Here is a 12,262-nt window from a genome sequence, read left to right as displayed (position 1 = left end):
TACTAGTGTATATAGTACTAGTATCTAGAGTGCTATCCTGTGGCATTGGGTAAGAATGGGGTATATATATCTCGACAAACTGGTCTTCCGCATCCATCGGATATCAAAAGGAGAAGAAACATACAGCATGGAAAAGAGACAAACCCGCCAACCACAAAGAAATACTAGTAAATGTAGATAGAAAGGAAAAGGGATAGGGTGTCTGCTCCAATATCTTCTACATACAGAATCATGGTGCTGTAGATCAACCTACGACTGCGGCTTTTTGATGATGTCTCAAAAAAAATAGATATTTATCTTTACTCCGGAACTCTGTATGTACGACATTTCTTATGTTGATTCTTGAAAACCTAAGTACTGGATGAATACTATTCTGGTTTAACTTCCTAGCAGGAAAGTACACTTTTCAACTTCTCAAGCATCAAGAACATTCCTCCTTTCCTTCTTGTAAAAAATAGATAGACAATAAAGATTAAACGGAAAGAGGAAAGTCCCTATTTTATTAAAGGATTACAAAAATGACAATGGTTGGGGGGGGAAGGGGGAGAAGGGGGAACCTCTCGATAAAGAGGTACGAAAAATGAAAATTACAACAGAAAAACACAGGAAGATTTACGCATCAGCCATAACTTGATCTCCATCACCCTCACCCTCACCCGCTTCCTCCTCAACTTCCATCTCCGAACTCGCCCCATCACCCTCACCAGACTCTTCGCCAGCTCCCTCCCCTTCATCACCATCCTCCTCCTCCCCCTCCTCCTCTTCAATCTCATCCGTATCATCGCCCCGCTCTCGTCCGTGTTCACTGAGCCTCGTCTCATCCCCATCCCCTAAATAACTAGACCCCTCAACATCACTATCCCGATAAGAATCCATCATCACACCGCTGGAATAACGCGGTTTAGGTATAGCCATGGGTGGCGGTGACGACTCTTCAGGGTTTCCCATTCTTGGAGCACGAGGTGGAGCGGATCTTAATGTCTTCTGCTGCCTGTGCGCGTGAGGATGAGACCGTGCTGCTGACGGAGATGAGGGTGGGCCTGGTGCGTCGGATTCCCCTTCCCCTTCCGCTTCCATTTCTATTTCCATCTCCACGTCTGCACGTTCGCTTTCTCCGTCTTCACCTCCTCCACGTTCTGCTTCTACATGTTCGGCTGTAGCTTCTGATGCTGGTGCACCAGCGTACACATACGCGCCCTCATCATTATCATCGTTATGGTCATCATCGTCATCGCGAGGTTTGCGCTTCCGATGGTGAGGGCGTGCCCTGCCTTCCCCCTCCCCGCTCAGCTCGCCCAACAGCTCTTTATCCATGTCATCGAGCGCCTCATCCCCATCCCCGACACCATCTCCATCAACATGGCTCACATCATCGTCTGAGGAGGGTGTCGCACCTACATTAACAGCATCCGGCGCGGGTAGATGATCAGAGACAGTGGCAGCGTCACGGCCCTCCTCTGCCTTCATTACAGTTGCTTCTGGAGTTGCACCAGTTGTATCAGCTGCTGCTTCTGCAGTAGAAGCAGCGCCTGCCGCAGACGGAGCACCACTCGTCCGCGAGCGTCCAGTAGATACCCGCGATTTCCGCGCACCACCCGTAGACTGGCGAATACGACTTGATGTACCTGGTTTAGCGCGAGGCTTTTTCTCTGCCACGTTCCCTTCTTCGGTCGGTTCCGCCGCTGGTTTCGATTTCCGCTTTGGGCGGCTTTTGGGTTTGGCGGCGCGGATGGGAGTAATGGTGCTGTCGTTATCATGTTCGGCGGCAGGGACATGTGTCCCATTTATGAACGACATGTGCCGCTCCTCCCCCTCGCCAGTCTTATGCCTCTCCACCTCAGCCTCAGCCTCAGCTTCTTCCAGCTTCTCCCTTTCCCTGTCCCTCTCTACTTTCCTCCTCGCATCATCAACCATACAATCCCAATCCCACCGCTGCAACCTCCTCGCAGCCCTCTTCAACACAGAATAGTAAAACCCCGCCGCTTCGCCATAGTCTTCTTCCTCATCGGGGTGTGGGCACACCCCACCCTTCCCCCACGAATCCTCGTCGTCCGTATCATAATCCTCGGGTAGGTTCTGTAATAAGCGCCCCGCCCGTACGAAAGGGATCTCGCCCTGGCGGCGTGCGCGGATTTCTTTCAGAGCTTCCGTCCGGCGTTGTGCGAGGAGGTAATCGACACGTTGCTTGCGGTGTTGCTCGACGGCGAGTTGATGTTGGGTTAGCGGGCGTGGGCGGCGAGCGCTGCTGTTGCCTGCCTGTTGATGTGAATAGTGTTGATGTGACTGTGCGGCGCGTGAGCTGGAGCTGACACTGGCACTGAATTGGCTGAGAACTGGGTGGGCTGAACCGGGAGGAGCGGGGGATGTGTTATCTGGCGCCTGATCCATTCGCGTCTTGAGGACGAGGCGGCGTGGTTGCGTAGTTCTGAAAGATGAGCGGTTTGTCGAGGATTCGCGTTTAGTGCGTCGTCCGGAGCGGTATCGAGCAGGGAAATCTAACTCATCGTCCAGAGTGTAATCAGCACCAGCAGTGCGGCCAGTCATACTGTGTCTTTCTCCTGTTCCGATCTCAGAGGTTAAGTCGTCGCTGGCGTAGTCAACAGGTAGACCTATAGCATATCGGATTAGCGGGATCTTGTGAAGATGAAAAATACTGGGGTGCTAATTTCAGGCTAAACGAACTCTTCTTTGGTCTCTTGCCCGACCTGAAACTAGTATCATCTTCTTCCAGAATTCCTATATAAACGGAAAACATTAGTCTCAATGTCTCTTTTGTCATCATAACTCCCTGAAAACGAGGAAGAAGGAAAATCATACGTTTCCTCTCCCGTTGCTTCTCCTCCCCAAACTGAATCTCCTCCGCCGTATCCACATTCTCCGCATCAGCCTCAGCCTCCGTCAACGGCTCAAAGGCTGGCACTTTCAACGGTAGCCCGTCAGTGCCTTCACCCACTAGCCCCGGCCCGAACGGGTTATTCAACGCATCGTGCACCGAAAAGTCACTCTCCAGATAATACCACATGAGCCATAGAAAAGCCCTTGCGCGACTCCTACTGCTCAGACTGGAGCGCATGACTAGATCGAAAAAGTCGCGGGGAGGGAAGAAGTGTAGTTCGGATATGCGCGGGGCATATTGCGAGAGGACGAAGATTAGATTTACGGGGTTTGTACGGGGGACGGACGCCTGCTTAATCTTTTCAATGGTATTGGGTTGATCAGTGTCTTCTGAAGCGCCTTTTAGTATTGACTTTAGCCTAGGCGCGTCTTGAAGCTGCTTGTAAGCATTCGGGTCCTGATGGGCTTGGAGGGATGGGATGGAATGGTATGTTCGTAATTGAGCACGCATCTCCGGGAAGACTAAAGTGATCAAGTAGTTAGTAAATTTCTAAGAAGAACTATATCGCTGGTTAAGGATGCAACTTCTGGGGAAAGTTCTCACAATTAAGCGTGGTATTCATTCTTCCGAAATTAACCAATAGGCACACCATCGCCATGCTAATCGCCGCCGCTTTATCGTTCTGTAACTTATCCTTCAGAATCTTGCTGGTCTTGCTACTTCTCGCCATGGCATCGATGTATATATCGGCGAAATCCAAGCCCTTTGCTCCATCGGATAGCCGCGTAAACACAGGTGTTTTATCCTCGAAAACGAGCTTCAGAAACTCATACTGGATATCCTTCCGCCAGAGCGGAATCCCATCGTCCTTCTTCAAATGTCGAATCTTATTACCCGAGTACACAGACCCAATGGTGCCATTGGCCTGCCGCCGTGTTCCTACAGTCGCGCTGACAATGGACGAGTGGAAACTGCTGCTGTTGGCATTCGCTTTACTCTGTTTGCTATGACTGGTGGTATCGTGGTCATACGAGGAGCGGCGTGTTTGCGAAGGTGATTGCGGCTGAGGCCGCTTGCCATGTTCCTGAGAACGTCCGTTGCCGTCCTTAGCTTCCCCCGCAACCTCCCCTCCTTCCCTTGACTCCGCCATCCCCTTTCTATCTCCACCACCTTGGCTCTCAAGTCCATCATCTTTGTCGCCATCCGGTGGCTGCGGAGACTTGGGCGGCCAGTCCTCCCAAGTGCCAGATTCGGTCCAGAAACCCTGGATGGGATGCGTGGGGTCGTCGAGATAGCTTCGTTGGCGGCCACCCTTCGAGCCCGGCTCCGGTTCTAGCAGTCGATTCACGCTGGCTCGAGGGAGCGGGTAGCGGTCTGCGGGTAAGGGGAAGTCCTTGCGGGAACCCGCGTAGTAACCGCCATTGGGCTGGTCGAGGTGATCCTCCTTCTCGGGCTCGAAGGCACCGCTGAGTTTATGGGAATCTGTAGCGGGCTCTGTAGTTATGGTTGAGTTCGGGTCATTGGAGGTGGATTGCTGGTGGTGGTGGCGCTCGTCTTGCTTTTCAGTGGTCGTGGTGGTGATAGGGGTTTCCGCGCGCGGAGAGGTGTCGCGGGAGACAGGGATTATGCTGCTCGCCATTGCTTGTGGGAGATCTAGATGTGGATTTGTGCGGGCATTGTAAATATGTAAGAGCGTTTATCGGGTTGCGTGTGGTGAGATGAGATGGCAGAGGTGGCAGGTTGGGAGCAGGTTTGTTGCAGACTGTGAACATGAGGTCTCCCGGACTCGGAATTGCCAAACCTTGGTGAAGTTAAAATGGGCGAGACAACGAACTCGAGCGGCTGCACCATTCCATTCAAGTTGTCTGCCCGGGCTCAATAACAACCTCCTTATTTACCTGAATCTTAGGGCGGCTTACTCATAGATACTATTTCTTTGCTTTTCTTTACTTGTTTCTTTAACTTTTGAGGTGACAATGAGCGTTAGCCCCCGATATAAGGCCAAAACGCGCTAATGAAACTTATACGAAACAGCTTAAGCTCGCATGCTTCAAGCGGCAAAGAGCGAGTTTGATATGTGGATTTTTGTTAAAGGCTTCTCCATATTAATCCCATTTAAAAGAGATGATGACCTTTGGAAGGGAACAAATCGCGTCTATGAATGACGGACTCTGCATCAGCGCCGCCCATTCTTGATTGAGTGCGGTGGAAAGAGAAAAATGAAGCGCAACTCTTGCAAGATTCCCACATTCCTAACCCTCCAGAATTCCGACCACCAGGCGAATGTTGACCAGGCCTTGGTTGAAACTTATCTTGTCGAACTGCTCTGAAGGTGGTGTCTTCGAAACTCATCAAACGTGGATGGGCCCCGGTTGTGAAACTGTGACCTGACAGTGTGATGTCCCAGTGACGCAAACGGGAGAAATCTAAGCGTGAATAGTGGCATTATCTCGTGTGGGCCAATGCTCCAGATAATATCCATGGCAAGCATTTAGCCTGGGGAAGCCTTCACTATCCTCTGCATAACGTCGCTTGTTAGAGCCTACATGAAGTTACTGTGGAATCACCGGAACGAACTCGGAGTTGGTTCCGCGGTTACTAGAGGTTCTTTTCAATCAAGACTTTGGACGTCTGCATCCCCACATCGGGTATGGAGACGAACAAGGCCAGGTCATTACGGAGAACTGGAATGCGAGTGTAGAACTGTGCTTGCAGGAGAGCTCTGAGCATGTAAGTACAACGGGGATACCTTTGTCAGTAAACTTGATAGAGACGTCTCCCATTCTCTTGGTGACATTTCAGCGAGTTATAATCGGTGACCTGTGGCGGAACAGGGATTGATCAGGCAAAAATGGGATTCTGGAGATATCAATGGCAAAGCCAGAGCTGGAAAGGGTAGATGAGTGAATACCTCCAGGATATAAAGGGAGGAAACTCGTACGTTGCTGCGAGGAGTAACAAAAGTGCAGCTCTTGTGGGAATTGGCACGTTGACCTCCCACCCTGGAGAGGGAAATGACTCGAGCCAGCAGTCACTCCTTAAACGGTATGTTGCTCTCTATATTGGCCTGCTCACCCAAAGAAACAGCGCACAAACGCTGTTAACATACCCAACGCGATATTCTCCCTTCGGTATCTGTATGCTCTGCATATGGCGAAAACCTCATTATACTCGTTTGAGAGACTCGAGATGTAAACCCTGTAAGTCAGGTATTTCGTTTGCAAGGAGAGAACAAAGAAGGAACCGGGAGCGAATCGAGAAAACAAAAAAAAGAAAAAAAAAAGAGAGATAAGCCCTGGGAAACCTGGAAAGCCAGAATTTGTTTCATACTGCATTGATTTTGAGCTAAGGAGTGAAATGATTATTGCAATATGTACAGAGTGCGTACCACCAACAGTCCCAGCATGAGATGATTGATGCATAATCCTTTCATATCAAGCGTTGTGATATAATAATATCTCAATACACTTGCATTGCAATGATTTTCTTTTAGAGGAGGCATTTTTCTATTCATTTTACCCCATATTTATTGTGAGTAGATAATTGACGTTATGCATTTTATGAAGCAGCCGCGCATTGTCTCACCAATTATATATATGATTCAAGTCTGGGATGCCCAGGGACTTGGGTTGAGATACGAAAAATATTGGACATTTCCAACTCTGCCGCTCGATGCAAATAATGAAGCAAATTGTATGTCACATGCTGAGTGCAATTTTAACCAGTCCTTTCTAACTATTACAGCGAGGTTTTCTCAAATCAGTTCGGAGTGTCATCATCCTACAGAACTTGCTGGCTGGCCAGGAGCGACAATTGCTGAATTTTCAGTACAGTGACGCTCTGTCTGTTTGAAGAGCACTGCCAATTACAATTCATTGGTCGCGATCTCCTGCAAGCTTGTTCAAGAAGTCCTACTGCAGGTGCAGCGGTTGCAAGGCATCCAGCGAGAACCGCTTCTCTAGCAGCCTCCCCATGCATTAACTGGAACCATATTCCCGCCATCCATAGGAATGAAGGAGATCCTATTTCAAACTGCAGGCCGTTCAACTAGAGGGCAATTGATTGCGCCATTAACCAGATCAGCTTCGTTGATACTATTTGTTAGCCTTCACACGGGGAACTCTGATGCGTGTGGCGGAGCTTGACTTGGACAGTCGTATTCATCAAGAGCAAGAGAAGCTGGAGACTGAATGATGAAACAAAATAAATAAATAAATAAATTTAACATGCTATGGGGCGAGAAATGATTTTTATGTAAAAAAATTCTTTTATTTTGTTGAGAAAACTAACGTATTATGTTTCGCGCGTCTGCAGTGCAGGTGCAGGTCTTTTGTCTAAAAGCTCTCTCCTCCCTTCCTCTGGTTCGTTTTTGTTTCCTTCTCAGCAATTCCCCCCTCCCCTCTTCTTATTCTAGGTATTGGTTGGGTACGATCATGAGCGAACCTCAAACAAAAACGACTTGTGAAAAAAAAAAGGAAAAAAAGGAAAAAGAAAATCGAGGGATCTTGGGGTATCTGGATATATCTGATAAGAGCGGGTAGGTTTCCCCGTTTCATCCTTGTATCTCTGCGCTTTCCTTCCATTATAAATTCCATGGAATAATAGAAGAAAATAGAAATAAAACGAAACAGGATGGTGAATAGGAGGAAGAAAGAGCAAAAAAACAAGAAAAAAAAAACATGTTCAAACGCTGGTCTATATGGATGATGATTTGCTCTTGCGCTTCTTTCTTTCTTCCCTTTTGTTGTATTTTAATTTCCCTCATTTTTCTTCAGCTTCCCATTCCTTTCCCTTTCATGCATAACAATAACACGACAAAAGAAAAAGAACAGGGAAGACGTAAAACAGCATCCCGAAGCAGAAGAGAAGACGAACGATGATGCTGATCAAAAGAAAGAAATAGCGACAGCGACCATGCTGGATAAACTGAGGAAAAAAGTCGCAAGATTTCGTTATCTTTTGTTGTCAAAAGGAAAGAATAAGGAAAATTAACGCCCAAAAACCAGACACACCCTTGTTGGTCTTTTTGTTCCTTCATGCAAAACATTAGCCGCCCCGCAAGACCGGACAGACATATATGCACAAGCACGCACGCGAGAAAATGTGAAAGAAATAAGGAAGACAGAGTAGAAGCTGCACCATATGGTGTACTGGAAACACAATCCATAGCAAAAGGGCAAGGAATAAAAGAGAACAGAAGACGACATGGGAAAATTACACATGGAGAAAATGTATCTTTGCCCTGGTTTGGGAAAAGCCTGTAGGTAAATTGATAAAAAGAAACAGATCAAAAGAAAAACAGCGAAAAGAACTAGTACACGCATCAGAAGGCAGAACGGAAAAAGAGAAATGAAATATCAGGTAAGTTGTAGCAAGAAAACGTAAAGAAAAGAAAAAAAATGAAGACAAGGAATCAAGAGAAAATTCGTTGCAAGTCATGACAAAAGCCGGTAAGGTAAATTCTCGAAAGCCGCACAACATCCGTGGAATAAATGCCGCCCGGGAAAAAAATATTAGGAGATGGTTTTGGTTGCGTTAACATTGCAACTTGTTCTATAAGCCCAAAGAGGAAATGGGGGAGGGAGTCAACCAAAACTCTCCTTTTTCGTTTTTTAACTGTAATAGGCCACATCGTCGAAGACCGGAAACAAACACAATATTGCTCTCCTTTTTCCTTTTCCTTTCTTTCATATTTCCTTTCTTTCTTCTTTCTTTTTTTTTTTTTTTTGAAGGGGCATTTTGTGATCTGGATTTGTAGAGATTTTGGACAAAACAAAAAACCTACCACCAGGAAGATGGACCGGTGGGGCCTGATGGGTTACCATAGCCGCCTCCTCCATATCCACCACCGTAGCCGCCTCCATAACCACCAGAACCTCCGCCGTAGCCATAGGGACCACTAGCACCGGAATCACCATACCCGCCCCCGTAAGCAGGACGGCTGCCACCCATGCCACCACCGCCATAGCCACCGCCAGTGCGACGAATGTCACGGGTCGAGCTTGATCCCCCACGGCCACGGCCACCACCGCGACCACCGCGGCCACCACCGCTGGAGCCGTAGTAGTTACCTTGACGGCCGAGTTTTTCTAAGAAGTCGGGCACTTCCTGGTTAGCGTCCTTGAGCAGGTCGACGAGGCTGCGGGCGATCTTGAAATTCTTGCTGCGGCTGAAGAAAGCAGTGGAGATACCGGTGTTACCAGCACGGCCGGTACGACCGATGCGGTGAACGTAGTCATCGATTTCGTTCGGGAGGTCGTAGTTGATGACGTGGGTGACGTTAGGGATGTCAAGGCCACGGGCTGCGACAGCAGTGGCGACAAGAATAGGGCAGCGGCCTGTACGGAAGAGTTCAAGAGCACGCTCTCGCTCTCGCTGTGTGCGGTCGCCATGGATAGCGGTAGCTGGGAGACGGTGATCGAGCAAAAAGTCTGAAAGCATATCTGCCTGCCGCTTGGTCTCCACGAAAACGAGGGTGAGACCTGTAGAGTCGCTGCAGAGGATATCGAGCAGAGCGGAATCCTTGTCCTTATCGGATTCGCACTCGACAATGCGCTGGGTGATATTCTCAGAGGTTGAGCCCACACGACCGACGGAAAGAAAGATGTGATCCTTCAAGAATTCCTCTGCCAACTTCTGAATATCTGGGGGGAACGTGGCGGAAAACATGAGAGTTTGGCGCATGTGCTTATCAGGCATATCGGAACCTTGCACGATACGGCGGATCTGAGGTTCGAAACCCATGTCCAACATACGGTCAGCCTCATCCAAAACCAAGTACTGGATGTGGGCCAGCGAGATACGACCGCGCTCCATCATATCGACGAGACGTCCCGGGGTGGCAACGAGCACATTGCAGCCCTGGTCAAGTTGGCGGAGTTGGTTTCCCATCTCAGCTCCTCCGTACACGACGCGAGGATGGAGGGCAGTGCGGTAACAGAACTTGCGAGCTTCATCATAGATTTGAGAAACAAGTTCACGGGTAGGTCCTAAGATCAGGGCAGTGGGGTATGCCTTTTGCTGACGACCTAATCCTCTGGCAGCTTCTGCTTCGGGTCCGCGTGTGTGGAGGCTTTGTGAGAGGATGGGGAAGAGGAAGCCACCAGTCTTTCCGGAGCCAGTTTGAGCACATGCCATCAGATCCCGACCACCCATGACAATGGGGATGGAGTATTTCTGAACAGGCGTGGGAACTGTGTAGCGGGCTAGCACGATATTCGAAAGCAAATGTTCATGCAATGGCGGATTCGTGAAGGCAGTAATGGACTCAGGCACGTCATGGCCACTAGCTTCGACAGGGATACTGTCATAGTTTGAAAAGTTGATGCCGGTGTGTTGCTTAGTGGGATCGTCAGCCTCGCCAAAAAGCTCGCGTTCGAGCCGTTTGTTCTCAGGGCCCTGTGCGTGTTTTCCATTTTCGTCCCAGTATCCATGCCCACCAACTCCACGCGTTCCTCCGCTTCTGCCGCCGCCATACGAAGATCCTCTGAACGAGTTGGGACCCGGTTTTCCGTAGTCATTTGCGTTAAACTGACGGGGAGGAGCATTCCCCCAAGTAGTATTGCCGTTCATGGATGGGGGTCCAGCAGGAGCTCCTGGAGGGCGATCACGGGGTGTAAAGTTTTGGGCATTTGCCCAGTTAGGACCAGCACCTGGGGGGGGACTAAAAGAAGGCATATCTATCGTCAGTAAAACAAGAAAAAAGGAAGATCAAGCAAAATCTAGGAGTATTATAACTGGATTAAAGAAACTTACCCGGCGTTGTTCGGAGCCCATGTGCTCGCGTTCAAGCCCGGGACACCTTGAGCAGGCCCGCTTCCATCAAGGCCCATGGGAGGACGAGCGACACTGCCGCGTAGATGGGGAGGGATATAAGCAGCTCGACCAGTGGTGTTGGGCCCAGCAGGGCGCTGAGAATCGTCGATCTTGAGAGAACCAATATTCAAGCCGTTTGCCATGTTTGCGTTGGTTGAAAGCCGGTTTGAAGGTTGTTCTAGTTTTCTGTAGCGTAATATAAAATATGTTCTAAGTCAGTGGCGATCTCGACTCCAAAAGCGGAAAAAGCTCAGCGAAAAAGAACAAAAGTTCACCACAGACAAACACAACACATACCAAGGGTAAAATTAAGTAGTAGCAATCACAGAACACGCCAGCTCTCGACGTAGTTAGAAGAAAAAAATTCAAGAGCGTGTTATCAAAGGAAGGTGAGATGAGCTTTTCGAGCGTTTCTCTTCTGGGGTATATTATCAAAAGGAGAGAAAGGTAAAGAGACCGTCTTTTGTAGGCGAATATGATTAATATATTTGTTTCAGAAGTCTCTCACACACTCAAAATAAGTAGGTCCTGTGAGAAGAAGTAGAATATGGAAGTAAATAAATTAAGACCTGAAGACGAGATATCGTAGTTCGTTATAAGGAAACAATCTCTCAAGTCTAGAAGTCTATTCGTGGAGGATGATGTAAGCTGAGAAAACAACAGAAACAGGAAGAGAGAAAAGAGGAAGACAGATCGGATAGAAGAAAGAGAAGAAGGGGGAGGGATGTAAGTGAGACAGAATGGGAGTTGTGAGGGAGAAGAAGAAGAAGAAGTTGAAGTTGGATGAATTTTTTTTTTGTGCTGGTTGAGCCGCAGCTAGGCTGGCTCTGGCCCTAATCCCAATCAGGAAGCATATGCTTTTTTTTTTTCGCCTCCCAAAAACCGAACAAAGTCACTCACCACGCATTTTGTATGGTCGAGTGACCTGTTTTTATTTTTTTCCCTTCTCCTTTTCGTCCCCAAACCTTCACCTTAGATTTCACCGCAAAACCCAACACCAAGGGTAAAACCTCCGATCAAGTCCCAAGATTCGTTATCATAATCGTCCAGTTTCCCTCTGGCCCAAGTCACCGTCCAGTTGCTCGCTGCTCCTTCACGTCAAGCACAGTTCTGCATCAATCTTCGAGTCTGCCTAATGCCCCGAGAAAGGGCCAACCAACTATCAAGATTTCTAAATTTTTATCACTTTTGACGCCACCCTCGGGATCTCGAAATTACTCTTAGAGCTAAGCCTTGGGGGTTTATTCTATTTTCCACCTTTCACAAGTTCATGTTAAAAATTGCAACTTTTGCATGCCTGGGCACACGTGGCCGTATCTGCACAATCTATATATACTACAACATCAACATATCATATGTTTTTTTGAATTTCTTACGCCGTCGAGCCCTCCATTCCGTTGCTGACCTACCACTAGCAACCTGGGTTAGAGGGTATATATCCCCAGCGTCATATTACTCGGAACTTGGGATATGAAAGGTGGTGAAAATTGCCCTCGCTTCTCCCTTTCTCCAATATTCCGCGGTATCCAGAGCTTTACTTCTGTGTTCCATGTGAAACGAGAAAGCAAACGCGGATTAAAAAAAAGGGGGGGTTGGAGAGAGAGGGAGATG

At 48.4% G+C, this 12,262-nt stretch overlaps 2 protein-coding genes across 2 annotated transcripts; both read right to left on the bottom strand.

Moving 5' to 3' along the window:
- Positions 1-612: 612 nt before the first annotated feature.
- HCBG_00101 (INO80 chromatin remodeling complex Ies1) lies at positions 613-4,475 on the bottom strand (the record flags this gene model as incomplete). Its single annotated transcript, XM_045427151.1, has 3 exons — positions 613-2,609; positions 2,818-3,357; positions 3,440-4,475. 3 exons carry the CDS (start codon positions 4,473-4,475, stop codon positions 613-615), a joined length of 3,573 nt encoding a protein of 1,190 aa, XP_045291126.1.
- Positions 4,476-8,564: 4,089 nt separating this feature from the next.
- HCBG_00100 (ATP-dependent RNA helicase DED1) lies at positions 8,565-10,794 on the bottom strand (the record flags this gene model as incomplete). The annotated part of the gene is made up of 2 exons (XM_045427150.1): positions 8,565-10,499; positions 10,592-10,794. 2 exons carry the CDS (start codon positions 10,792-10,794, stop codon positions 8,618-8,620), a joined length of 2,085 nt encoding a protein of 694 aa, XP_045291125.1.
- Between the last annotated feature and the right edge of the window lie 1,468 nt (positions 10,795-12,262).

This window comes from Histoplasma capsulatum (genome assembly GCF_000150115.1).
Source record: "Histoplasma capsulatum G186AR genomic scaffold supercont2.1, whole genome shotgun sequence".
NCBI lineage: Eukaryota > Fungi > Ascomycota > Eurotiomycetes > Onygenales > Ajellomycetaceae > Histoplasma > Histoplasma capsulatum.
The sequence above is the reverse complement of the archived record's forward strand: the minus strand, read 5'-3'. Positions and strand labels throughout refer to the sequence as shown.